A 25,449-nucleotide genomic window follows, 5' to 3' on the forward strand; every position below is an offset into this window, starting at 1 on the left:
AATGCAAGGCGCGATTTGTCACATTTGATGTATTAATTTTCCGTCTGAAAGCTTTTCTACTTTCTAATCTGCGTGCAAATCCCAGTCTTCCGCAACCCGCAATACACGCAACATGGGTCAATGTCGTGCCACGTTTGTTTCGTGTTTGGCAACATGTAGCGTTTTCTTGTGTCTTTTGTTGAGTGAAATTAAGGCCCAAACGACTGTACCATGGTACGAAAATCTTCCAGCGGTCGCCATGGATTACAAGGTCCACATAGACCCAGGAAAAGAAGATTGTTACTTTCAATATGTTAACCCCGGAGCGACTTTCTACGTGAGTTTCCAGGTAAGTACTGGTTGTTTTTGTTAATGAGTGGTGTAATTCGTATACTTGTTAGATAAAAATCGGCATTTTAAATTTTATAACCTTTTATCATCGATTTAACAATTCGAGATAGTCGTTTGGTCTGAACACTACAGATATAACAAATCTAGATTGTCGTTGATAAGTGGGAGAAAATGAGAGGTGGGCCTTTTATAAATGTCATATACGTGCAAATTTGTTTATCCACGTCCACATGTTGTATTTTTCTTTTTGTACATAACCTTAACTATTTAGTTATTTTCTTTTAATTCTTTGTTTTATAAAAAGTGGTAGTTGTAGAAAATTTAATAATGCGCTAGATTGTGTGCTGCAGGTGGTGAGAGGGGGCGACGGCATGGCCGGCTTTGCAGTACGTCACCCGTCGGGGCAAATCGTTCATCCGTACCAGTGGAAGCCCAGCAGCGAATACCAGGACCAAACGTCCTCCGGAGGCTACTACTCTGTTTGCATAGACAACCAGTTCTCGAGATTTGCGGGCAAACTCGTTAACATTTACCTAACAGTAGTGAGATACGACATGTGGGAGAAGTACACGAAAGACATCGACGAACTAAATATGAATATGGAGAATTTTACTGTAAGCCTTCTAGACCGTATGTCTCGCAGTAATAACTGTGGTTTTGCAGAGTACGATCGTCACTGTCGATCGAAATATCAACGACATCCTGCAGTACCAGCACCACTCCAGAGCTCGTGAAGCTTGGGATTTCAATCTTTTACAAGACAACAACTCCTACGTTGTGCGTTGGTCGATAATTCAGATCGTCGTCATCGCTCTGACTACCACAGTCCAAGTATACTTCGTGCGGAAGTTGTTTGATATCAAGTCGGGATCCAGTCGGTCTCGGATATGAGATTTTATTTATTTTCTTTGAACTTAAAAAGGCTGTCTTGTGCTATTAGTCCTACGTAAGTTATGTCAAAAAAAAAGAAAAATCCACGCATCGAACGGATTTTTCCATTTTGTCAGTCCTTAACGAAATGCCTGTCACTGGTATCAACAAAAGCGAAACCGTTAAAAAATATAATAAATTTATTTTGTATTCCTTTAATATATACATTTTGTTCATGTTATCATAACTGAATAAAAACATTTGATATCACTACCTTTGTTGTCTATAGAATTTATATCATAAATTATATAACAAAAATAACATGAAGATTATTTCGCTTTTAAATAACTTTCCGAAAACGCCAACAACCTATATCTCTGCTTCAAGTTGCGCGACCTGACGTGCGGATTCGCCACTTCTGCGGTGTAATTCGCGGGGAACCAGCCAGTCTGACCGTCTCTTATTCTCTCTCCGTGGTACCACCCTAAAAACCAAGAATCACCGCAAGCCGAAAAACTAACGCAACGTTACCATCCGCCATCTTCCGCAGAACGTTGATGACGTCACCTTTTGACAGCGCCAATTCGTCCGGTTGACTAGCTGAGTAACTATGAATGGCAGTGACCTGAGGACAGTCCCAACACTCGTACAGAGTTTCGTCCGGATCTTCGGACTTGGGAGGAGTCAGGGCTTCCACCCACCGCTCCTTGTCGCTCTCGCTGCTGCACGACAACAGCTACAAGAAAAAATTAACAAACCCCAAAAACGGAAACGAGAACTTACGAATTCGACAGTCTTTTCGTTTTGGTTCTCCAGGATCGTGAGGAAGAGGAGGTGACGGCTTTGGGCGTCTTTCACAGGGAGCGTGAGGACGGCGTCCGTGCTGTTGAGCTCCACCAGGTTCCGGGAGCAGTAGTGGATAACGGTGTACAAGTTCTCACTAAAAAAGTACGCGCATTTAGAAGAACGAGGACCAAAATCGCAAGAATACCTTTTTGGTTTAGTGACGAGGAGCAGATCGTTGAACAAAATTAAATACAGATTGATTTTCGCGAAGCGTTTGCCGAACGTTAATTTAATCTCGTCGGTTCTTTGCTGCATGTGGGTAACCATGCCAGATTTAATGAGCCATCGGTTTTCGGAGATGATTTCGATGGGAGGCACGCCTTTGGCGAATTCTAACTGGGTGACGATCTTCTTCATTTCGGTTTCGCGTTCTATGCGACGCGCGCCCTCGTTACACTGGTTCACGATCTGAAAACTCTCCTCTAGAAACTAAAACTTCCGAATCGACAACTTACTTTATTGATCGTAGCTAGAGAGTATTGACACGTTAAATACTCTGAATCCTGAGGTGAGAGTCTCTTCAAAACCGCGTCTACAAGAAGTGGCCATCGAGTAATTCTCTGCATTGGTAACATTAAAAATGAGTATAGAGTGAGGGATTGACACGCAGGGCTGGACTCCATTTGGCGCAGCAACTCGAGGAAGGCGGGTTTTTCTCTGAAAATGTTAGTACGTCATGTGAGGTCTCCTGAAAGCGGGGACTTACTTAAGACGTCTTAGCGTCTCGTCTAGAAGAATCTGGTGCTCGCAATAGGGCACGTACACGTGGAAGTTCTCTTCTGCATGCTTCTGGACGATATCGCACACGCCGTGCAGAAGAATATTGTCTTGCCAACACTTATCCAGATCGTGGAGAAGCTTCTCCGAGCACGTTTTCACAGACGCCACTTTTCCAAAGAGGGTATCCAACTCTTCTTTAGTCAAAATCTCGCTGTTGTCTAAATTCTTCACGAAGTGGTTATGGAGGACGTTGAGAGAGTTCAAATAGGACGCTTCGGACGTTATCATTTCGAATTTCGCTTCTTGAAGTTTCTTTTGGTGAGTGCTTAGCGTGCCTGGAATCGAAGCTGAGAAAGATCTCTTCAAAAAGCGAAGACTTACTTAAGACCGAGGAGGCGATCACTTCTGGAATTTCGCACCACAGGGTTCTAGAAACCGCCACCGAGTTCTTGGTCGATATGAGTTCCATTGCAGATGGTCTGGATGAGAGTCGAGATTCCGAATTAGTGTCTCCGACTTCCTCGTACCCATCGGAGTCGAAATCGGACGCGCTTTCGTTGCAAACCGACTGAAATTCAAACGTTACGTGAAAATCATCACCGGTGTAACTACCACAAACCTCGAGCAGCGCGGCATCGTAAAACTGATACAGAGGTTCGTCTTCCAATCTCAGGTGTTTATCAGTCGTCAAGTTCGTCAAAGAGTCCTTCTTAGTCTCAGTACTACTGAAACTGGTAATACTGTCGTTATAATAATCGGTACCATTTTTCATGTTATAGTACTCTTCGCTGTTATCCTGATTAATAAAGTCTTCCCCTTTAATCGACACGTTCCCTGTGTTCCCGCTGTTCTCCGCTGAGCTCGTACTCGGAGTACTCCGCGCTGTCTGGTACAACCCCACCTCGGCGTACCAGAACGTGTTCGATCTCTTCGGCAAACAGCTCTCCGAATTTTTGAACAAACCGACCTCCGCATACCACGAAGTCGAGCGTTTGTCCTTTTTCTTGACGGGCGCTGGAGGAGGAGGACTGTGCGGCCTTACGATAACCTTGGAATTCCTTTGAACCGGCGACAACGAAGCTCCGCTGTCCCTTTCCGACTCGTTCTTATCCACGTCTATTTCCTCCGTCAAGTAAAACGTACTCTTCGGTTTGTTATCCAAGTTCGTATTGAGTTCGGCAGCCGATTCGGCGCTCAAAGACATGCTTCTTCTAAACTTCGTCAAGAAACTCTTGCGCGGTAAAGTTTTCGTTTCGGGCTGTTCGGGACTTTCGCACGGCCCTTCGTTCGAAAGAATTTCGGGACTAGATTTTCGGTGCTTCATCTTTTCGAGGTCCGTGCGTGACTTGCGGCCCGTCATGCGACTGAGAGACTTGCTTATGTCGCTTTTGGTCAAGGACCAATTGCGGCGGAGTTTACGCTTCACGGTGGCAGCGAGCCGGGTCAGGACGTAGGGCTGGCTGTTGGGGGGATCGGGGAGCTGGTTGTTGCCTATGTCTAGGCCGCTATCATTCTAAAACGCGAACATGTAGGTTAGCAGAAGAAAGAAAGAAGCAAGATTTGAACTCGCTGCGCTCGTTACAACTCACCGAGTTAACTTTCGTGAAGGAACTATCCGAATCGGAATCGCTGTCGAACGAGTCGTAGTCGTCGTCCGGACATTCTTCTTTGGGATTGTTGCCGAGGCTCTCGTACAGGTGGTCCGGGTCGCTGTCGGCACCTGGAAGCACGAAATCTTAAAGTTTGTCAAGAAAATAATTGATCTTAAATCGCCATGTAAGGGACCTTGCACAATTTTATACCCAGTAACCTAGATACATTAATTGTGCAAGTCTTTGACGTAACAGCGGATACATAAAAAACGGCTAGCCGAAGATCGTTTTTCTCCGAAGAATAGAAACCTTGCATACTATTAATTGAGCTAATTGGCTGAACACTATCTCCACCGCGACGATTAATATTTTCACACCGCGCGCTACAATCGGCTTTTCTTTCTCCCTGACCTATGTAAAAGCTGATCTCTTGGCTTTCTAGACTGTCCTCGAAGATCCTGCTTCTGATTTTGGGGATGTCCTTCGACGTGCGGATCATCTCGCCCACGCTCTCTTCGTCGAAGTCTTCTTCTTCTTCTTCTTCGGGCGCTATCCTCTCCATTGCAACCTTTAGATTGTCGTCCACGTAGTCCAGGTAGACTTTCGTGGGCGAAGACACGAACACCCTGTCCCCGACGTGCCTCCTCGGTCTTCGACACGTCGTAGGCGCGGATCTGGGGGGTGGTACCGGGGCAATTTTCTCGCTTCGTCGACCGGAACCCGTCGAAACCGACCGCCTATGACGTGGATTTTCACCGACGCTCATCATAACTATCCCATTTTAGATAATAGCGGACACGACTTCATTGGCAACATCCCGATTTAGCACTGATACACTTCTTGCATAACCACGCAGTGACATCACTCGGCGTCCCACACGAAAAATTCCATCACTGACAATATAATGATCGAAAATCGCTCAAGTGCACTCGCGGTAGTACCGTCGGGTACTGAACGACGCACAACTTTCACTCGATGCAGCAACTAAATAATTGCGAAGTCGACGAGTGTTGGCGAGCGGTCAACGGTGATAGCTTTTTCTCGAAAACGTGTAAAAGTGCGAATTTGGCGATGGACGTCTCTGGGCGGATCGGGTTGGGTACGACCAGCACACAAAGGTTGCTTGTTTGCGGTTTCACCTTCTTTCGATGCATTGTGCGAAGAGCGAACGACGAGGTACGAGCATGCACGATTAGTAATTCCGTTTGTCATTGAATTAATACCAACAACCTGCTCCGCACCTTGAACAACAACAAAAAGTCGGATTGGGCAACTAAATTGCGCCATTTTGGTTACAGGGAACGCGGCAAAAACCATTCAGGACTTTCGACGGCTTAAGTCACAGATGCGCCGATAAAGCGCGTGCTCCAAACAATGAAGAATGTGGTGTCGATTAATTTTCCTCACGTGCTGGACTCCGTGTTCGCGCGTCGTAAGCCGGAAATTATAAGGGAAAGTTTTTTTATGCAAAAAAATGCAATTAGTTGCGCTTAGGAGGGAAGAGGTGCAAGAGGAAGTCGAAACAAAACATGCGAATTTTTAACGCCGAAGATAAAATCGGTGTCCGAGTGTCCAAAGCGATTCAGAAGCCAATTCCCATGTCGTTAATTCAAATTAAAAACGTTCTGACCTTAACCTAACGTTTCCGTGTGTTCATACAAGATCTATGTACACAACAAAGAAGATCGTTCTCAAGATTTCTAAGTACGGGAAAACGCGAACACGTACAATTAACAATCAAAAAAAGAGAAAAACGATGACGTAATTGATCATGTTTGTGAAGATGTAAGAAAGTTGCAGAAACGGGGTTACGTTTTTTTCTAAAAATAGACAAATGGAAAAAACCTGTCAAGGTTACGGAACGACTAAACACCCATTAAAACATTATTAAAATGTCGTTTTGTAATTATCGATGTATTAAAGTCGATGGAACCTGGAAGTGCTTAGAAGATGGCAGTGTGTACTGAATATAAAGTTAGTGCAATGTAGAAAGTTTGTAACTTTTCCGAGCGGTTGCGTTATAACAACACCTGAAGAATAATTAATGTTAATGAAAATTTAACTTACAGTGATCCGTTGCTAGTTTCTTGGGGGACTTGGACCATTGCTCCCGGCACTGTCTAGACCATCCCGGCGTTTTTTTCGGCTTTTGGCGTTCGCGAATTCTGAAAACGAGCAAATAAATGGTCACTTTCTCAAACGTTACAAAGAATTCGTGTAACTAAACGAATTATCAACATTGGCTATTGTTGTTAAATTACCGCCAATTTCCTGGTGGCTGCTCTCAAGCACCAAATTAGTTAGTAGGTGTAACACAAATAGCAATGCAAAGGCTACCATTAACTTAATTCTGAGAACTAAGCCATGGTCTTCGATTTAAAATGCCAATTATCCTAAAAATTTTACCCGTAAGGACACCTTTGGGAATTCTTATGCATAAAATACGACTTTGTGACATAAAAAATAATTGCTCCCATTTTAAGGCCCCAAGAAACGTAATTGGTAAATTCCATTAGCTTCGATAATACCGGATAAAAGATTATTTTCTTTGAAAAGTGGAATTAAAAAACAATGCAATCGGTGTTATAGCGATCTAGGCAACCAACTATACACGCGAGTTTGCGATCTAGTTTACATCCAGCTGCAAGGACACCTCCATTCTCATTGTCATTCCACTATTCGCTAATAAAAAACTTCCTTGAAACTAAAACAGCCAACAAAAACATTTCCTGTCGCGCTGAATATCATAAAACTGCGTTTTTATAGAACGTATAAACTAATTGAAGGAAACTTTCCACGGAAGCGTACATTTCGGCTCCGTTCCTCAGACACAATTTTTTCTGCAATCCAAAAAAATCAATGCTGACGTCACTATCAAAACCGGTCGCGAAGAAGACATCGCCGCAGGCGGCCACCAAGGCAATTATACTCCGTTTAAGGTTAAGCAAATAGCAAAAAATAGCCTGATCATAAATTTTGATAAGCTAGACCATTAACACTAGAATGCACCTTTCTACGTGGATCAAAACAGTGTCAACAAAAAAACTCACATGATGATTTCCGAGTTGTCGTTGTCGTTTTCTTCATTATCCGTCACATCCACCCAATCGTCGCTGCGATCGCTCGTACTTAAGTCGCTCGTCGCCTTTCCGCTGTAGGGATTGGCAGGATCGTCCCCCCACCCCGCCAGACTGGCCCTTCCGTACAAACTGTTACTTTGTTGGTCGGACGAAATAAGAGAGTCGCGGTTGGAACCTCCTTCACGGATCTGACATCCATAGATGCTTTCGTAAGTACTTTCCACGTCGAGCGATTTAGTTTCGGGGTTGTAGATGGATTCGTAGCAGTTCGAAACGTTCTCCCCGGCCTGGATGGTACAGTAGCTGCTACTCCTCGACGGAGGTCGCGGCGGCAGAGGTTCCAATTGTTGTCTTCGCGGAAGTAGAGGAGGAGGCAACGTCTCGTAGATGTTCTCCTTTGAGCAAATTTCGTACCCGTCGTCTTCGCAGTACTCGTAAGCGTGACTAACCGTATCTTCGTCCCTGCACACGTTCAACTCTTCGTAGATCTTTTCTTCGGGCGGAGGTTTCTTGAAAGTTTTTTTCGGAGGGGTTGGGGGTTTTTGGTTAGGAGCAGAGCGCGGAGGCACCTGAGGCGTCGGGTCCACGAAGTCGTACAGATCTTTCCAGTCGTCTTGCGACGTCGACGGTGACTTGTCTTGATTGATCTTCCACAGGAAGGAAGTGTTTGGTTTGGGTTTGACCGGTACGATGGCTTCTTCAGATTTCGTCTCCTTCAGTGGGTTCGCTAGCGTTAAAGTCGCGTTAAACGTTTCGTACATCGAATCGCATCTCCTGGGAATGTTAGTTTGTACTGGTACTTCTTCAGTCTTCATTTCTTTGAGCTTCGTGGGTTTCTCAGGCACTTTGGGTTTTGGCACTTGGTTAGGTACGGGGTTCGAGTTCCTCCGCTCAAAGATCTCGATGGCCGCCCGGACGGTACCGCCCGGCGACGGCTTCGGCGTCGGCTGCACATCTTCGCTGATTCGCAGAGTATTCGGTCTGTCTTGGTCCTCCCTCTTGGCACTCTCGCGTTTGATCACCGGTTTGCGCTTCACTATCACGATCTCTTTCTCCCTCGTCTTCACGCTCGGTTTCCGCGCACACTTCACACTACTCTTCCGCGTCACTCTGTCACTATCTAAACTTCTTTGGCTATTCACCCGCTTGACCAACTTCCTCACTTTTGTCGGCTCGGGATTTTCGTTGAACTGGTTAAATTTCTTCGTCAGTTCGGCCACCTTGCTGGCGCTGAGGGTGGCCATCTTGGGGGCGGTCGAGGCGTTACGGCGGTACACGGACGAGGTCTTCTTTATCTTGAAGCTGATCTTCTTCACGGGGGTTTTCTTTGAGGGTTCATGGCTGGGCTCTACCGTTTCCGTTTCTTCATCGGTGCTGATGGCGCGCAAGAAGGCTTTACGAGATTCGGATAAGGATTCGCGGAGCTTTTGCGAGTGGAGGAACGAAGGGTTGACGGATGGAATCACCAAGTGTCGATCTAACGACAGAGGAGTCTCCCACTGCACTGAACTTACGTGGGCTGCCATCGTTCTGGAAACAACAAAAACGTTATCTTATCAGTATTTACGAGATGGATTAACGATTTATGAAGGTTCGAGTAAAAGAATGTTGTACTAGTTTTTAAATATGTTATGACAACAGCACGAAGATACGGAGTGTTTGCATAGATCGATTAAAGCAGGATGTGCATGCGGTGGAGTTTGAGGAAAAATAATGAGTTTGCCTGAAAATGAAGTTTGAGTCGTCAGAACTGATGGCTTTCTTATCAAATATCGTCAAACAGTCCGCAATAAAAATACCAAGTTGGGTTGTTATTGACGCGTGACGATGCTTACCGGAATGTGACGTTCGCATGTATAATGCCGGCAAAAACTTTGTTTTGAACGATTTGGAAAGGTACGGCCGGTACCACTCCAATCAACCTTATAGGACACCTTCAGCGGGCGATTACACATGGATTCGGTTGCATTTTGCATCAAACCAAACGTGCGCTAGTAGCACCCGACCCCGCACTACTAAATAATCGCTAATCAGGTACTACGGTAGTTCCTTCCGAATTATAAATTCACATTTTGTCGCAGCAATAAACGTACAAGAAAACTCGTGCAAGGCAATTTCTACGACTTCGCTTGCAAGTCAAGTCTGCTCGAGCGATCACTTTCTCGTTTTCCCCGCAAGGAAACCCTTCATCTGGGTCGGAGATGGTCGAAATGAAAAGTGACAGTTTAATTGAATTCGATTTAATTAAAAACAATTAAGCCGGTTGACAAGCTGGTGGATAATTTGTCGGCCTTTCGTAGCATTGTTTGCGTGACCTCCGCGGTTTGGAAAAATTCTTGTTTGTAAGCCAAATCGCATAAACTATAATAGGTGTCCACAATTAAAATTCCCGAGGCGTACGTATGTGTTCGTGAAGTAGTGCTTACCCGAGGCCACTAAACTTTTTTATTCAAATTGCCCATTCTGTTGGTCGCTCTCGCATGGCTGGTGGTTGCGAAATCCTGTAACAATGCGATGGATTAGTGAGTTGTATAAATTTATCGGTGACGTTAGTACGATAATAAATCATACACAAAAAATTCATTCACAGGTTTTGCGTTCGGGGTATTTAGAGATTTGTGAATTTTACGAGATCGTAAGCGCCCCGTTTTGGGTGGTCCAGAAGCCACATTTCATATACCTATTACTAAAGAAATCTCGGAAACCTACTTTATTTAACTACACGTGTGTTTATAGATAACTCACGTTCACACCATAACCCAATTCTCGGATATTTTTGTGAAAGGTAGCAGTACCTTCTCCTATAACGTGGTAGCCGCATCGTGATAAGAACGAGTTTTGAATAAAAAACCACACGAAAAAAGATCGAATTTAAACGTCGATCTAGCATAGTACTACTAAGAGTACTTTAAAGAATGCACTACCGAGCAATATGAAAAATCTCAGTGTAACTACAATCACGGTCATCGATTTTTGGTTTCTTACAAAAAAAACCGGTACTACCAAAAGATAATTAATCTCATTACGTTTCGAAAGAGAACTGAAAATGGTACGAAAACGTACTTTCTCATCTCCACAGTAGCTGCATTTATCACGCGTACTTAAATCTTCGTCTTGCCAACAGTACTCTAGAGTACCGCCGTTTGATGAGATATTTTTCAAAAGTGCCCGCACTTCCGATTTCTCCCGTCGATGCAGACCTCGCAATCAATAAATTTCCATAAAATTTCTCCTCGCTCGTGCACGCTGCATCTGTAAAAATCTGTAAACTGTAACCCATTTCTCCAAGCCCCTTTCACCCAGGCGACCATTGCCCATCAATTTTTCTCGACTCCACCTCACACTTTTTTTCGGCGAACAAGTCGCGATTTGAATATACAAGCCATAAACGTAATTAATAGCTCGAGTCGCCTTTTCTTCTCCTTTTGATTAATGATAACATCACTTCGAACAATCGAACTGATGAAATATGCACGACTTGTAGCATCCTCTTGCCTAAAGAAGACGGCCTTCGATAACTTTCGCGACGATTTTGCCGATTAATAACTTTTCGCTCCACTTGGTACGGGTACCGCTCGATTTTCGATAATCTTCCGGATGGTACCGATAAGACTTTGCGGTTTGAGGAGAACGTTGAACTGTGGAAGTATGGGATGGTTTTTGATTGATTTTTTCGGGGAATCGGCAAGAAATGTGGATGGAATGTTGTTACCGTGAGTCACAAGTACCAAGAGAGGAATGCGTTTTTGCCCAGCGATGGGCGCATGATTCATCCGTAATTAAGTCGGGCGATGGCAGAGATTTGTGTTCGGATTTCGGAGATTTGGGGCACAAGTACCTTTTGTCCGTTGGTACTAGCACAGATGAATAATTTATGAGAGAAGGCTGCTATGGCGACGGCGGTTTCTATTTATAACTATTGTTAATTATTTATGTTTGTTGTTAGTAATTTTATAAATCGTTATGAAATCGTTGGCGTTATCTAAATCCCTGAATCATCTTGTAACGATCGAGATAATTAAAGTGTGTAGTCAAAGCATTACCGAGTTTGTTTGGTACGACGACAATGACGGTTCGGCCTACTAATTTGATAAGAGGGAGAGATAAATAATACAATAATTAAAAGGAAATAATGTTATTGCATTCGGAGAAAACAATGTTATCGTGTGAGCGCAGTAGTAGGTGGACAATTATTTCATATCAATGTTGTAAACGTCACGCTTTATTTGTTTAAAATTCATGGATACCGAAGGATATCTTTTGTTTTAATAGAAGTTGATCTGTGAATGTTCTTGACGATTACTATGGGAAAAAAAAATCTGCGTCGGTTCGCTGTGAAACACGAAACAGAACCGATATTGGAAATTTCAAATTCTGGAATCTAGAACACTAAATTACTAATGAAAAGTTCCATTACCGAGTCAAGGTAGCTATTTCAAAATGGGTAAAATCGTGACGTCATCAATCATTCACAATTTTCACTCGGTAAATCAAGCTTACTGTCGACGCTAGAAAATTTGGCCATAACCCGTTGACTGAACCCACTTTGGTGTTTATTCACCAATTTCTACAAACAGAACCAAATACATCAATAATAATAAAGCATCAATTTCACACCAGGACCCACCTTCTAATCGTGATTGATAGCTTTTAGCTCTTCATCGATTACAGCAAGTAAAAGTCTCGGCTTCCATTACACGAATTCCCGTCATTTTTCATGTCACAAATACAAATTTCCCACAGTTTCGCAATCCGCGTAAAAACGCGACACAGAAACTTCTGTTTTCTCACAAACTACATCGTCCGGAATTCCAAAAGTCACGAAAGCGCGCGCCAATTATATCTCACTTTGACTTTTCAACGACTTTCGCCGATTTTGATTTTTTCTTGGGAATCGGTGGCCACTAACCCCAGATGCTAATTAAACTCGTCCCATAACAGTGCAGGCTTTGTTGTGCTCGTTTAAGCTTTCTCACAGCGCAGACTTTTATTATTACGATTAATTGTAATTAAAAGTTTTACCGCAAGTCTGGAAAAACGAGTACCAATCTTACTTATCTGCCGGCTACTGAATCATTATCACACTCAAGGACCTACTTTCGCGCGGTCTCTAATCGATAGTGATTCATGGAGAAAAATGTTTGTGTAACAGTTCATAACGAATTCTTGGGGATCTTTGTTTGTTGGTTGCGATTCTTGAGCGGTACCGCGAGGAGTGGCTGCTGAAGCTGGGGCGTCGCGTGAATACCAAGTGCTTGCGGTGAACGACTAATCGAAATTTCCTTTGCGAAACGGCTTGTTGGTGCGTTTAGTCGAGGAAAAAATGGCGCTTTTTTGATGACAAGGAAGGCGCACGGGATGGGAAGCTGGCGATAGAGATATCCCTATTGTGACACTTGTGGTCGGACTTGACGTCGTAAGGATGTGGGTTTTTGATAAGAGTTTAATAATAATCAATCGTTCCGGGCGATTAACGTGGTACCGCTGCGATTCTTTTTGCAACCGTAACAAACTCGTGCACACGTTGGTAGTACCGAAATCTAAATTTTCGAGGTCATAATGCCACACAATTGATCCACTTTTCGAGCACAAACAAAAGTTTTTATTGGTTCTTATCGCGAACAATTACTACAATACCTCTGTAAATTTTGATTTGGCGTCTCCAAAGAATTATTGTCGCCGCATAGGCTGCATAAGTACTAATGGCACGTACAAATATTTAGCAAATGGCAATTGTTCGGACGATTAAGCTAAGAGACACTTTGAAATTTCACAAGAACTGGTTGGCTGCACTAAATTGCATTTCAGAGAAAACTTATGGTGCGTACTGCCATAAAACGGGACCCGGTACTACCGTTTTTTAAATAATACGTTGTTAATACGACACAAATGCATTGTTCAACGAGCTCATGTTCATTAAGAGAAAGAAACGACAATACAACATATACTTCGGATGGTTTTTATTGTGGTTACTTGCAAAAAAGTATACCATTCCGATTCGAGGTACTACCCACATACTTAACCACAAATGAATGGATTTTTGGCGGATTATTGTTACCGCGTAGATAAGTCAAAATTTCTAATAATAATTTTTTTTTCTAAGATCTAGATTATCAATTACTCTAAGAAATAAAATAAAATTTCGAACGAATTAACTGCGTCTAGTTTGAAGAAACAGCAAAAATGAAAACTCCCGCTGATGACAAATTTTGTTATTTATTCGAGCGATGTTTAAAGGTAAATGTAATTTGTTAATTTAAGAGAAAACATTTATCTCGAGTAAACTCAAGTAGCGAATGTAAACAGAAAATTGCTGACATGCCTACGTGTTCGTTTAAAAAAACTTACTACAGAACTGACATTGTATATAACATACAAACAAACAAGCATACTACATCGCTGGGAATTCTTTCACAAATACGAAAAGTTTCACGTACCTTGAATGTGCAATGAAGACAACAATATCAACTTCTTGAAAACGTACGAAATGGGGAATTGAAACTTTTAGTACCACCGGTGTTTTCCACTGATTTACAAAAATTTATATGTTTACGTACTATGCAAATTCTGTTATCTATACCTCCATTTTCCGCGTATAATTTGCAATTACAAAAGCGACCACTGTGTCAAACGTTTATTACATATTTGTATGAAAAGTACCTACATGCTTGTAGAAAGCAAATAGTTGCACATAAACCACTCTGACGTAATATCGATTACGTTATTACAATCTTAGTTTTTCATATTCCCAGCTTAGAATCGACCCCGAAAATCTAGAAAAACCCAACAAACTAGTACTTTCTTTTCCTCGATGCAAAGACAAAGTCGTACCGTGTAAGACAAGCCGCTTTTGTCTAATCGCAATCGTGTCGCTAATTAGATTATCCTCACCGCTCAAACCTTCCACGGTCTACTGAACCCGAGTGACCACTTCCATCGTCCTACTTGAAGCCCGCGAAAAGTGTATCGGTACCAAATTCCTCTAGGAAGTGCAATTGCGTAACTCTTGCAAGCACTTCGACTATTTCAGAATTCACTTTCAACTAATAATCGCATCTGAAGAAAGAATTTTAGAGTGACGTAAGAAAACAATTATGAGAACGGTTAGTACCGGCAGGCCTTCGCAAAGGCTGCGTTTTGCAACCCGATCAAGAGACACGCAGTTGCGAAAGTCAGCTAAATAGAGCCCCCTTTTAGCGCTGCAATGTCAACAAACCTTGTTTGCAGCGTCGGCGTTTACTGTTTTATTATAAATAAATATGAATTTGTTTAGCGTTCGCTGGGCTTGGTGGGCACGGACGAAACCACATGGATTATGGAACGCAACGGACACAGAATACTGTTAAGTGGTCACGTGACGAGAACAAAGCTAATTGTTGCGATAGGGCACCAGCTGATCGACGTCGGGCTTGAGAAAAAAGACGGCACGAGCGGGATTATTCACCATCATGTCATAACACAGGCTCGCTTATCTCGACACGACCATTCGATGCGAACGGAAGTCGAGATTAATTCTTCTAATTAACACGTACAAAAGGAGACGAAGGCGCTACGAGGGTACCACCGGACACCAGCACTCACCTTGCGCTGTCACATTATCGGCGACTCGGCGGTCGAAATTCCTGCTTTTTTGGTACCACCTCACGTCCACTCAAAAGGTACTTTTCTCACAAAATGCCACTCGAACGTGTCTTATTGAACCGGATACGCGCCGATAAAACTGTTAATGGCATATTTCGCGCGTCAGCCACCGAACGACTGAAACGCTATACTGTTGTTTGACATTTACTCGTTTTTCTTCGGACGGCGACGGAATCGGCCACGATTTTACATTCCTCAGGTGTAGGGATTAGCGAGGGGAGTACCTGAAGAGTAGTACCTCGTTTGTTTTGACAATGGTCACGTGGGCGGCGGATTTTTTCGGCGAACACGTGTCTTTGACATGGGGCTTTGTATGAAAATGGCGATTGAGCGATCGAGACTGTAGCGAAATTTGGGCTGAATATGATGTTGCAGTCGGTCGTCGCCACAACACCTGTTGTCTTTGTTGGGACGATTGTTGATGTGAATGGTCAAGTCAAGGACGCGAATTATGCGATGGTGGAGTTTTATGGCGGGTTTATCACTTCGGATGTTTATTGCGAAAACCAATCATTTATATTTAATGGTCGTTGAAATTAAACAGCGCGAGCAGTGGCTTTGTTCTGTGCCCTCGCACGTTAATCGCAAGTCGACATAAACGAACACGTCTGAATTCTGATTAGAGAAACTTCGACAGATTGACTGATATTTTGCACACTAACAGTTACAATTTCGCGTTGAAAAATAGAACCAACTTTTCAAACTGAAGTGGAAATGTTTCACCCCGCCTTTCACAGTCTACGATTATGTTTTAAAATTTTAATTTAATATAAACAAATTATCATCATTTCCGTAGTATACACGATCCTTCGATCATATAAGCACTAACAAGATCTTAACACTTTCAAACATTTATGGCCGTTTGCACCAGTTCTGGTTAAAATTTAACCGGCCGTTATTTTGTTAATTTCGTTGCACCGCGTACTAACCGTAAGTTAACTCGAACTAACGACGACCAAATTTAATCGGCAGATTGGGTGGTGGTTAAGCGGTGGTTAAGTTAACAGACACTATTTGTAAAGATGGCGGCGCGTGATCAGCTGTGCAGCTCTCATTAAATATATCTTACAAGTGTGGCAAGTGGCGTCTTTGGTGTGTGAGCCATATCGTTGTGTAGAAAAAAAGAAAAATGATGGAAATTGAAATAAGAATTAATGAGGATGAGGAGGATGTGGAGGATGTTGAAGTACTCGACTTCATCTTCAATGGTTTGCCTCGACAACTTTATACGCGTCATAACCACTTTGATACTCTGGACGATGCAGCTTTTCGTCGTCGATTTCGACTGTCCAGAGCGTGTGTTCTCGATCTATTAATATCGATTGAACGTGAATTGGAATTCCCATCTGATATGTAAGAATATTACCTATGTAAAAATATTTGTTACCAAAACAACAATCGAATTTGCTTTTAGGAATAATGCTGTTTCGCCCATGAATCAGATTTTGACGTGTTTGCGAGTGTTTTCGACAGGAGGACACCTTCAGAACATAGCTGATTTTATGGGGATGCATTTGTCGACAGTGTCACGAATTGTGAAAAGAGTTTCCGAAGCAATTGCAAGATTGTATCGACAACATATAAAATTTCCTAGTACAAATGACGAAATGAGTGAAAATCAACGGAACTTTTTTTCTATTAGCGGATTTCCAAAAGTTGTAGGGGCCATTGATTGTACCCACGTAAAAATTCAATCTCCCGGTAATGTTTTTCATATATTTTATTGAAATTTTCAGTTATTTGTAAATTTTAGGTGGAGTTGATGGAGAAATATATCGCAATAGAAAACAGTACTTTTCTATCAACACTCAAGTGATTTGTGATGCCAATTTGAAAATAATGAATGTTGTTGCTCGATGGCCAGGGTCTGCCCATGATTCTAATATTTTTAACCATAGCCGTATTAAAGATGATTTTGAGGACAATGTATATCCTAATTGTCTACTTCTTGGTAAAATATAAGACCTATTACTTTTTTACCTTCAAATTTATTTATAACATTTTTAGGTGACAGTGGCTATGCAAATGGGAAGTATTTAGTGACACCCCTATTAAATCCGAGAACACCTCCAGAGCAGTTATATAATGAAAGCCACATTAGGACTAGGAATGTTATCGAAAGATGTTTTGGCGTTTTAAAGAGAAGATTCCCTATACTAGCTTATGGGTGTAGGCTAAAAGTTGACACATGTTTAATTATCATTGTAGCTGCAAGTGTCTTACATAATTTGGCACTCCGCCACAATGATAATGTGCCTCCACCTCTTCCTGAATTGGTTAATGAAGAGCAGCTAGAAAGGCTAATCCAGGATGGGCAAATAGTTGCACCTGGGGATATTAGGAACCGAAGGCATGTGGATGGAACGAGGGATTTTCTGATTCAAAATTATTTTGGAAATTTATGAATTAATTTATAGTTAGCATTTTGTTAGCATTAATACTTATAAAATACAATATTAATAACACTAATAATGTTATTCATTTTCTATCCCTTTCCGTAGAGCTATTAATTGGGCCTTTTTTATTTCAATGTCCAACACTTCTTTTTGAATTTGTAGAGAACGAATCTTTTCGTCATGTTTTCTTCTCTCTTCTAAATCATGCTGATAGTTACGAGCCATTTCCTCCTGCTGCTCTTGAAATTTTCGAAAAATGGAAATTTGAATATCATATAATGTTTTTTTCTTTTCTGCCACTTCTTCATATTTTCTGGCCACATTTGTTGAAGAGTGCAAAGATGGTCTTCTCCTTGAGTGTGATGTATTTTCTTGCTGTAATGTGCATAATTGTTAAATTTTAATAAAAGAAAAACTACAACTTACTTTTTTATTAGTAAATGAAGTTGACGTTGACGGAGTTGCAGGGACTTCAATTTGTTTTTGTGTTTGCCTGTCAATGAGTGCCGCCAGTTTGGGATTCATTGGAGCCTGCAACTGGGCTGGGCATGAATTGCCCCAATCTGTCGAGTTTTCAACCTAAAAGTATAAAATGTAAACATTTACATTTTTGCAATATTTGCTTTATAACGTTACCTTTGAATTAATAGAGGGCCCCTGTAAAGTATCTTCGTATTCTTCGCAAGTACTTGCTGCGCCTTGGAATGTTTGTTCATCAACCTACAATATGTATATTTTTATATATTTATTGTACACCACCACATAAATAACTTTATTCTTACTTTTGAATTGCCAGGATCTAAATCGTCGCCATCTCCATCATAAAGGTTTTGTAATCCATAAATATTTTTTTTATTTAAAATTTCCATAGTGATCCCAAATGTGGGATCATCTACAATAGCAGTTGTGCTGCCTCCCCCGGTTCGCCTCAACTGCCTTTTTTCAACTGCAGCTTTTTTATTAGTACTTCTTTTTTGGTTTTCAAAGAAACCTTTAATATTTTCCACTGTGCGAGGTACACTACCATTTGAGTTTACCTCAGCAGTAATTTTAGTCCACGCTGCATTTTTTTCTTGCCACGTTAGAGCGTCGGTTTTTTTGTTCTCAACCACATCCTTATACTTTTCTATAACGTATAAAATTCGCAACTTTTCGTCAATGGAAAAGTTTGGTGCACGCATCCTTTTTTTTCCTCTGCCTTCCATAACTTAAAAAACTGACTGCAATTAAAGCAACAATACTTACATCACTAGTAACAAGGTAATAAGTAATCAAGAGTCGCTTTCGTTTGATGCGCTAAAATGTACTCACTGAACGAAGAGTAAACAGCAGATTCAGCTGTCTCTAACCTCTTTGGTACCAGCGACTTTAATTAAAGTCTCTGTTTGGTACACAAAACCATGTGCGCACACCAATGCTACCAACGGCTATCATCAAATACCCTCAAATTTGCGACGTTGCCAAACAACGCGTGTATTAACCTTTGGTTAGTTAACATTGGGTCTTGTAACGCGCGGTGCAAAGCAAGTCTTGTTTAGCCCTATGGTTAACTTTAACGGTGGTTAGCAAACGGCCACATTTAACCAGAACTGGTGCAAACGGGCATTAAACTTACCGGACGACCAGAGCGCAGATATCGATCCCAGCACTCCGTGGTAACCAAACACAAACACGTACACGTCGAAAATAGATTTTCATAAAATAACTGCAAATGAGTCGAGGGTAAGCTTTGGAATTTCATTTCACAACACCTGCACATAATGATTGCACATAAATACCGATCTTACATCATCTTGCAGCGACTTGAACATATCACGTTGGTTGGAAGCCCATTCCGACCGCAGTGCTGGGCTTACGACGTTTGCAAGAAATGTCATCTTGGCGGACGTTTCCGGGGACGGAGACTACAAACTGGTACTCACGGATGTTAGAATCCAAACCGATAAGAGAAGCAGACTGAAAGTTTATAAAGGCACTTTACTCACCTCGGATCAAGTACTACCGGACGTACCGAGCTCTGTTATAAGCTTCTACACGGACGATTTGGAACCGAGAGTACCAGGTTCCGTTCCACACCCTTGTTAGTACTTTGTAATTCTTTTTGTAGCTGTTGCAGTGGCTTGTAGCTCCGATCTTCTCATTTTCAAGAATAACAAACCGTTTTATAAGTTTTGCGTACCCCCGGGCCCTCTAACCCCTCTGGAAGAAGAATGTTGGAAATTGTTCGCCGAGCCGAATTACGACACTCAAAAGCTAATAACGGATCTCAAATCTGTGAATTTTAACCAGCTGAGTGGTCGCAGTCAAGAGTTGTTGAATCTCCAACCCAACCAAGCGCAAGAATACATCCAGAGGTACGTCGGGATTACGCCCATCAAGACTTCACCGATAGTTTGCATGAGTACTCTCAATCGGAGCTCGCAGGATGCTTTAGCGGTGGCTTGCCCAGTTCTGGGTACCGAAGATGGTATTATCTACGTCTTGGACCCCCAGATTTTCACGGTTCTTCATCAAGTACGATCGTCACTTTCTAATCGTCCACTAAGTAATAACTATCTTTCTTAAGGCTAACGTTTGCAATGTTAAGTCCACGCCGACTATAATCAAAACGACCGGAATGTATGATGTCGAATTTCGAATCGTGGTAGCCTGCCGAGAAAATAGCATATGCGTACTACGCAGGGGATGGCTGGAAGGTAAACCTGTAGTTCAACTGAACGAAGACATAATCGACTTGTTACTAATTCCGGGAGACAATTTCATCATCATTGGTACCACCTCGAAAATGCTGCACTGCTACACTAAAAGGGTACGGTTTGGTACGACTTCAACCGGTACTAACGTGGTTTTGTAGGGGCAAAGAGTATGGTCTGCAGCTACAGTAAACGCGATAACGTGCCTCTGCCTCGTCCCTCTGAAACACTTAAGCACACATTTGATAGCAGTAGGTTTGAAGGGTGGTTCCGTCCATCTGTACCACGGTCGCCAAACCGTCGACTACACGAACTCACCTGATACTCCATCGGCGATGGTTTTCGGGCAACTGGGACAAGAAGAACACGTGATGGTCATCATAACGATGGGTAAGTCGCAGCCGCGGTTGTTTTTTTTTCTTGGTGGATTTTGCAGGTGGTACCATCAACTTCAAAATTTTGAAACGCACCGCCGATTTTAATTTGTCGAATCAGGATAAATTGTCGGTGCCTACGTTGCAAAGTAAGCCGCTGCCTCTTCCCAAACGAAGCAAGTTGTTTATCGAGCAGAGCATGAGGGAGAGGCAGGATCCTATGCAAATGCACCAGAGTTTCCAGCAGGATTTGGTTAACTTAAGGTTGACGGCGGCCAGGGCTTTGGTGCAGAATTTAACTGAGCAGTCGGGAGCGGGGAATGCCGAAGAACAAGTCAAGCTATCGGCGCAAATTTTGGGGTTGGGACCTAAATTTACTCTCATTTTGACTTTGGAAAATATGAACGGGGACAAAGCCGTTTCAAATTTCTCAGTGGTGTTTCACGCTAAACCAACAATTTATAAATTATCGAGCTACCTGAGTACGGTAAGTGGCGGGTTCAAGTACGACCGGTACCACCTTTTGGTAACTTATAGGTGCCTCTAATACCTCCGGGTTTGTCCTACAAACTTGAAACTAAAGTAACCGAAGTATTAAAAAGTGGAGAAGAACAACTCCCGGGACAGGCAATAAGGGTGTTCGTGATACGCAAAGGCCAAGCCCACCCTGTCTTAGCCGCTACTATTAATATGCCACCCACTGAAATAACTACTCTGTTGTTGTAAATATGCGTTGTCGGGCAATAAATGTGACATTAACTTTGGACTTTGAATGAATACTTTGACACGTATCCCTTTTATAAAAGAGCGAACTCCATAGTGTTTGCGTTAGTGCGGACTATGTCTCTGGACGAGGTAAGTTGCAGTGTTGGTTGTCTATCCCTTACAGTATTTTTTCACAGAAATTCAAATCTGCCTGCGAGAAAATGAGGGCGTTTTCAAAACGACCCCCAGATTCAGATATCTTGGAAGTTTATTCCTTCTACAAACAGGCGACGCTCGGAGATATTAACATTCGTAAGTAGTTTACGTCGTAAAGTCGTCATAAACTTATGAGTGTTGCACAGCGAAGCCGTCGGATATACAAGGGCGAGCAAAATGGGAGGCCTGGAATGGTAAAAAAGGACTTGCTGCGGATTTGGCTAAGCAAAAGTACATCGAAAAAGTGCAAGGTTTGTCTGGAACTTATGCCTGAACAAGAAGATGAACACATGGCAACACCGACGTGCTTTGAAAAATAGATTAGGTTGCATACACTCTAGTATTTCGTAATTTAATAAAAGTTGTTGGAAACTGGTTTTTGTGGAATTAGTGATGATTGTGGTTTGTCGAGTCATTTTTTTTTCAATTAGTCATCGATGGCGCAAAGCGTTGTTTGTGTTAATGTTCGTGTAAGTATGCATGTGGTAAATGAGTTTCGGAAGAAGACTATTTCAACTTTTGTATACATAATTGTCCAGCCGAAGTTTTTGGAATGAATGTTTTAACAAGTTTTCATGTCTTTGACGATGTTTGTCTTGTTCTGTGTGGATGGTGCGAATTTTAGGTGTTTTGGTTAATACATTTCTTAGAAATTTTGAACGTATTCGAAAGTTTGTAATTCAGTGGCCGAATACTAAAAAAATTATAAATTAACAATGAATACGTAATTCAAAGTGTAACTGGTTCTTTGTTTGTACAATAAAATGTTTGTATTAGTTGGATTTTAAAAGTGCTGCATAAGCAAACATTAATAAATAAACAACGAGGTAATAGTTTTTAGGAAATAAATAATTCCAACATTCTCAAATATTTTAACCGTATTTATACTGATAGTCAGGCAACACATAATATGGGCTGTCCCGAATTATGTGTTGCCTATACCCCCACTTTAATGCAATCGATTGACCCTCATCTTAACCTTGAACATCGCGCCACAAAAAGAACATACATCAAAATTATTAACATAAAATAACATTCGTGTTAAACATTCTGCTACAAACAAATGACAATCTCTTGTTTACGGTTCGTTTCTCCTTGAATATAAAAACCAATCAAGCAATGTCTTTTCGTACATAGATTTGTTGTTTTCTCTGTCTCCAACACGGCTACTCTCAGTCTAATCCCACACCACGTTCGAATCAACCAATAGTTTTAGTTTAATTCGTCTACTCATCCATTTGTCTCACGTTTTCCCTTTCCACTTGCCACTCGCCTAAGCAACTCTATATACGTGTCCTTTTGTACCACACAGTCGCAGACGTGTTGTAGAAGTTTGGTAGTGCACAAGTTTTTATCAGAAATTTTTCAGCGTAAGTATTCTTTTTTTTTCAAATGTGGTATGGCCGGTTTACCAAAAACAGGATTTTTTAACGTCGTCCTTTTACGTTATGCGCGTAGATACAGTAATACCGCAATATTTACCGTATTTACCATAAAAACGTTTGGTGGCATTTCCTGCAATCAGTCGTGTTAATTGCAGTCTATATCCATGAGCAAACAACTTACAGTGATTATTGAAGCGAGACGTATATACAGGTTTCAGCGAGTTAAAGGAAGACAGAACTATAACGTCGTGGACGTGTTCTAGCTAAGTTTGTTAACTGCCGGCGTCTCGAGCCGGTTCGGGGCGGCAAAAATTTGAATTTTTACTGTTCTTAAAATTTAAAATTTATGACGCTTCATGTTCCTTTGTGTGTAAATGTGTTTCGTGAGTGTAATGAATTCAACGATTGAAATAGTTTTCAGTTATGACAAATCAGCATTGACGACATTCCCGTCGCCTTTCGTTACTCAAGCATCGGTAATTGCAGCTATTGGTAATTATTCTGTCGTTTTCAGTATTTTGACCCGAAATTCCTTCATGGCTTGTACCGTTGCAGCGGAAATATTTTTCTTCGAGAATTTATTAGTCGGTAACATATCGTGTATGTATTTAGTTTCTGCACCCGCAACACGTTGTGATTGATAAACTTTGCTTCTCGTATCACCACTAGATTATCCTGATATATATTTTTTTTCGTTTTGTTTGAAGTGTGATAAGTCATAATTCGAGTGGATCTTGTGTATTATTTAATCACAATGCCACCTATATTTACTGTTTGCTTTTTTGTAGATTATTTGATAATTTTAATTAAAACGTCGTGCAAAATTTTTGACACCTTTGTGTACTTTGGACTGGTAACATCGATATATTATAATCAATAGTTTTTTTTTTTTTTCAGAAACATGTCCTTGGACGAGGTGAGTACGTGCGATATTGTCGTTAGGTTGGGTGAAAGGTCGATTAGAAGAAGACGGACAATTTTTATGTACTTTTTTTTGAAGTGTAAAGAACGAGTATAAAAATTCCAGACTAAAATAATCAGTGAAAACCTGCCTCCGATGTTTTCTAATTTGTTCTACAGACGGAATATTTCTGTAGATCAAATAAGATAATCAGTTTTAGATATTTACTCAATGTACACAAAAAATTGCAAGACGTTACCTTATCTCTGCTCATAATCGCGTAAGGTGCGTTTTATTAACAAAGTTAATTATGCAATCAATAGTACACCAAAATTAAAATAGGTCAAGTATTACGTCAAATGATTTATAAATATGTGGCATAACTATCAATATTTTCAGTAGTTTCAGTAACATATCTTTCATGTAATACAGAAAAAAAAAATTGATTTGGTAAAATTTTCATTCGCGATGAACGCCTACATAGATACATTTTACAAACGTCTTTTGTAGAGATTCAAAAAAGCCGCTGATGATGTCCAGAAGCTGAAAGCAAAACCAAAGGACACCGAGCTTTTGGAAATTTACGGCCTGTTCAAACAGGGCACCGTCGGTGACGTCAACACAGGTATGTCCGCATTTATTTTTTCATGTGACGTTTTCTAATAAAATTTTTTAGACCGACCGGGTATGCTAGACTTGAAAGGCAAATCCAAGTGGGACGCGTGGAACGCGAAAAAAGGCACTTCTCAAGACTCAGCAAAAGAACAGTACATTGCCAAAGCCGAAGCATTGATCCAGGCCTACGGTCTACAATAAATTACTATTTTCTTTGCATCATTTGTTCAGTTTTTTGTAATTGGGGAATAAACACCATTTTTCAAAGTGTTTTTTCATGAAATGTCGGTTGCAGGCGTTCAAGCAGAAGTGTCCTAAACGACCGTTCTTGCAGCTGAGTCAAAATTCGTGTTTATTTGGTTGCCTATATGAGGTGTCATTAAAGGCCCGTGGAATTGAAAGTAGAAAATGACCTACCATTTTGCTCGACAACAGTTCGGTTCAGTTGCAGTTGGTATTGAGATACTTTAACTGATCGATTTGTGCAACTTGTAACCGATTTGGAGAATTTTAGTATTTATTAAAAATGGTGGAGGTGCCACAAGCAAGAAACTAACTGTGGGTTGCCTAACTACTGACAAAACCAAGATTGTTAGGGATTTCGTTTGCTCGAGGTTGGTGGCTTGATGCGACGTGACCTGAAAAATGACAATTATAAGAGCAGTTTGACAAATCCTGACTTCCCTCTTTCCATTTAACCAACCGTTTCGATGAAATATAATGTTGACTAGTAATTTATCTGCCCTGGATTGATAATTATTTTATTTTTTCCGTATAACCTAATTTTTCCCCGATATGAGTTTGACTGGTTGCATAACAACTTAACAATAATTGAGATAGAAACAAAGCAAAACGATAATCGTTGTCAACACAGGATTATTATATGTATTTAAAATACAGAGTCATCAAAATTGATTGAGAGAGTTGGTAAACCTGAACTTGAATAATTTGGTTTATTAAGTTGTATAAAAATATTAGCTGTCAGATTTGAAGTTTCAAGTTTCAAATTTCAAAACTCAGTGGCGTCTTTTTTCGACTTTTTTTTTGGTAAAAACATTATTAGTTGTCAGATTTGAAGTTTCTAA

The 25,449-nt window shown here is 41.3% G+C and overlaps 7 protein-coding genes across 10 annotated transcripts; 5 read left to right on the forward strand and 2 right to left on the reverse strand.

Moving 5' to 3' along the window:
• The first annotated feature begins 62 nt into the window (after nt 1-62).
• On the forward strand, nt 63-1,473 carry LOC135136485 (transmembrane emp24 domain-containing protein 5). The gene is made up of 3 exons (XM_064065779.1): nt 63-328; nt 681-944; nt 994-1,473. Exons 1-3 carry the CDS (start codon nt 113-115, stop codon nt 1,219-1,221), a joined length of 708 nt encoding a protein of 235 aa, XP_063921849.1. The 5' UTR covers nt 63-112; the 3' UTR covers nt 1,222-1,473.
• Exn (Ephexin) lies at nt 1,383-15,169 on the reverse strand. Of its 4 annotated transcripts, none has more exons than XM_064065766.1 (14): nt 15,020-15,169; nt 9,865-9,939; nt 7,409-8,968; nt 6,426-6,523; nt 4,356-4,486; nt 3,549-4,279; nt 3,386-3,497; nt 3,148-3,334; nt 2,753-3,101; nt 2,502-2,703; nt 2,192-2,454; nt 1,984-2,140; nt 1,732-1,936; nt 1,383-1,684 (listed from the first exon to the last, which is right to left on the reverse strand). In XM_064065766.1, exons 3-14 carry the CDS (start codon nt 8,962-8,964, stop codon nt 1,530-1,532), a joined length of 4,146 nt encoding a protein of 1,381 aa, XP_063921836.1. In that variant the 5' UTR covers nt 8,965-8,968; nt 9,865-9,939; nt 15,020-15,169; the 3' UTR covers nt 1,383-1,529. The 4 variants fall into 4 exon arrangements, with proteins under 4 accessions (XP_063921836.1, XP_063921834.1, XP_063921832.1 ...); XM_064065764.1 differs by lacking the exon at nt 15,020-15,169 and adding exons at nt 11,856-12,005; nt 12,066-12,498 and having other exon boundaries at nt 3,386-4,279; XM_064065762.1 differs by having other exon boundaries at nt 3,386-4,279.
• Nucleotides 15,170-15,980: 811 nt separating this feature from the next.
• LOC135136483 (putative nuclease HARBI1) lies at nt 15,981-17,551 on the forward strand. Its single transcript, XM_064065777.1, has 4 exons — nt 15,981-16,432; nt 16,494-16,780; nt 16,833-17,030; nt 17,087-17,551. Exons 1-4 carry the CDS (start codon nt 16,209-16,211, stop codon nt 17,482-17,484), a joined length of 1,107 nt encoding a protein of 368 aa, XP_063921847.1. The 5' UTR covers nt 15,981-16,208; the 3' UTR covers nt 17,485-17,551.
• Nucleotides 17,552-17,553: 2 nt separating this feature from the next.
• Nucleotides 17,554-18,892, reverse strand: LOC135136484 (fibrinogen silencer-binding protein-like). Its single transcript, XM_064065778.1, has 4 exons — nt 18,258-18,892; nt 18,112-18,195; nt 17,902-18,054; nt 17,554-17,850 (listed from the first exon to the last, which is right to left on the reverse strand). Exons 1-4 carry the CDS (start codon nt 18,678-18,680, stop codon nt 17,554-17,556), a joined length of 957 nt encoding a protein of 318 aa, XP_063921848.1. The 5' UTR covers nt 18,681-18,892.
• A 63-nt stretch (nt 18,893-18,955) lies between these two features.
• LOC135136480 (Bardet-Biedl syndrome 1 protein homolog) lies at nt 18,956-21,301 on the forward strand. The gene is made up of 7 exons (XM_064065774.1): nt 18,956-19,197; nt 19,275-19,537; nt 19,583-19,989; nt 20,042-20,284; nt 20,330-20,558; nt 20,605-21,029; nt 21,080-21,301. Exons 1-7 carry the CDS (start codon nt 19,187-19,189, stop codon nt 21,266-21,268), a joined length of 1,767 nt encoding a protein of 588 aa, XP_063921844.1. The 5' UTR covers nt 18,956-19,186; the 3' UTR covers nt 21,269-21,301.
• LOC135136488 (acyl-CoA-binding protein homolog) lies at nt 21,280-21,839 on the forward strand. The gene is made up of 3 exons (XM_064065783.1): nt 21,280-21,397; nt 21,445-21,559; nt 21,610-21,839. The coding sequence occupies exons 1-3, from the start codon at nt 21,383-21,385 to the stop codon at nt 21,735-21,737; spliced, it is 258 nt and encodes an 85-aa protein (XP_063921853.1). The 5' UTR covers nt 21,280-21,382; the 3' UTR covers nt 21,738-21,839.
• An 869-nt stretch (nt 21,840-22,708) lies between these two features.
• LOC135136487 (putative acyl-CoA-binding protein) lies at nt 22,709-24,631 on the forward strand. The gene is made up of 4 exons (XM_064065782.1): nt 22,709-22,833; nt 23,746-23,764; nt 24,260-24,374; nt 24,426-24,631. The coding sequence occupies exons 2-4, from the start codon at nt 23,750-23,752 to the stop codon at nt 24,563-24,565; spliced, it is 270 nt and encodes an 89-aa protein (XP_063921852.1). The 5' UTR covers nt 22,709-22,833; nt 23,746-23,749; the 3' UTR covers nt 24,566-24,631.
• Nucleotides 24,632-25,449: the final 818 nt, after the last annotated feature.

Source organism: Zophobas morio, unplaced genomic scaffold, assembly GCF_036711695.1.
Source record: "Zophobas morio isolate AGI-343-1 ecotype UQ-CSIRO unplaced genomic scaffold, CSIRO_AGI_Zmor_V1 ptg000026l, whole genome shotgun sequence".
Classification (NCBI taxonomy): domain Eukaryota; kingdom Metazoa; phylum Arthropoda; class Insecta; order Coleoptera; family Tenebrionidae; genus Zophobas; species Zophobas morio.

Coding starts and splice junctions, on each gene's coding strand:
- LOC135136485 (XM_064065779.1), top strand. CDS start 113: ATGGGTCAATGTCGTGCCACGTTTGTTTCGTGTTTGGCAACATGTAGC. Junction 329..680: donor CTTTCTACGTGAGTTTCCAG/GTAAGTACTGGT, acceptor TGTGTGCTGCAG/GTGGTGAGAGGGGGCGACGG. Junction 945..993: donor TGAATATGGAGAATTTTACT/GTAAGCCTTCTA, acceptor GTGGTTTTGCAG/AGTACGATCGTCACTGTCGA.
- Exn (XM_064065762.1), bottom strand. CDS start 8,964: ATGGCAGCCCACGTAAGTTCAGTGCAGTGGGAGACTCCTCTGTCGTTA. Junction 4,280..4,355: donor CCTTCACGAAAGTTAACTCG/GTGAGTTGTAAC, acceptor TTCGCGTTTTAG/AATGATAGCGGCCTAGACAT. Junction 2,141..2,191: donor CTCGTCACTAAACCAAAAAG/GTATTCTTGCGA, acceptor GTACTTTTTTAG/TGAGAACTTGTACACCGTTA.
- LOC135136483 (XM_064065777.1), top strand. CDS start 16,209: ATGATGGAAATTGAAATAAGAATTAATGAGGATGAGGAGGATGTGGAG. Junction 16,433..16,493: donor TTGGAATTCCCATCTGATAT/GTAAGAATATTA, acceptor ATTTGCTTTTAG/GAATAATGCTGTTTCGCCCA. Junction 16,781..16,832: donor CGTAAAAATTCAATCTCCCG/GTAATGTTTTTC, acceptor TGTAAATTTTAG/GTGGAGTTGATGGAGAAATA.
- LOC135136484 (XM_064065778.1), bottom strand. CDS start 18,680: ATGGAAGGCAGAGGAAAAAAAAGGATGCGTGCACCAAACTTTTCCATT. Junction 18,196..18,257: donor TAGATCCTGGCAATTCAAAA/GTAAGAATAAAG, acceptor TACATATTGTAG/GTTGATGAACAAACATTCCA. Junction 18,055..18,111: donor GGCCCTCTATTAATTCAAAG/GTAACGTTATAA, acceptor TTATACTTTTAG/GTTGAAAACTCGACAGATTG.
- LOC135136480 (XM_064065774.1), top strand. Junction 19,538..19,582: donor TTTGGAACCGAGAGTACCAG/GTTCCGTTCCAC, acceptor TTCTTTTTGTAG/CTGTTGCAGTGGCTTGTAGC. Junction 19,990..20,041: donor TTTTCACGGTTCTTCATCAA/GTACGATCGTCA, acceptor ATCTTTCTTAAG/GCTAACGTTTGCAATGTTAA.
- LOC135136488 (XM_064065783.1), top strand. Junction 21,560..21,609: donor GCTCGGAGATATTAACATTC/GTAAGTAGTTTA, acceptor AGTGTTGCACAG/CGAAGCCGTCGGATATACAA.
- LOC135136487 (XM_064065782.1), top strand. Junction 24,375..24,425: donor CGTCGGTGACGTCAACACAG/GTATGTCCGCAT, acceptor AAAATTTTTTAG/ACCGACCGGGTATGCTAGAC.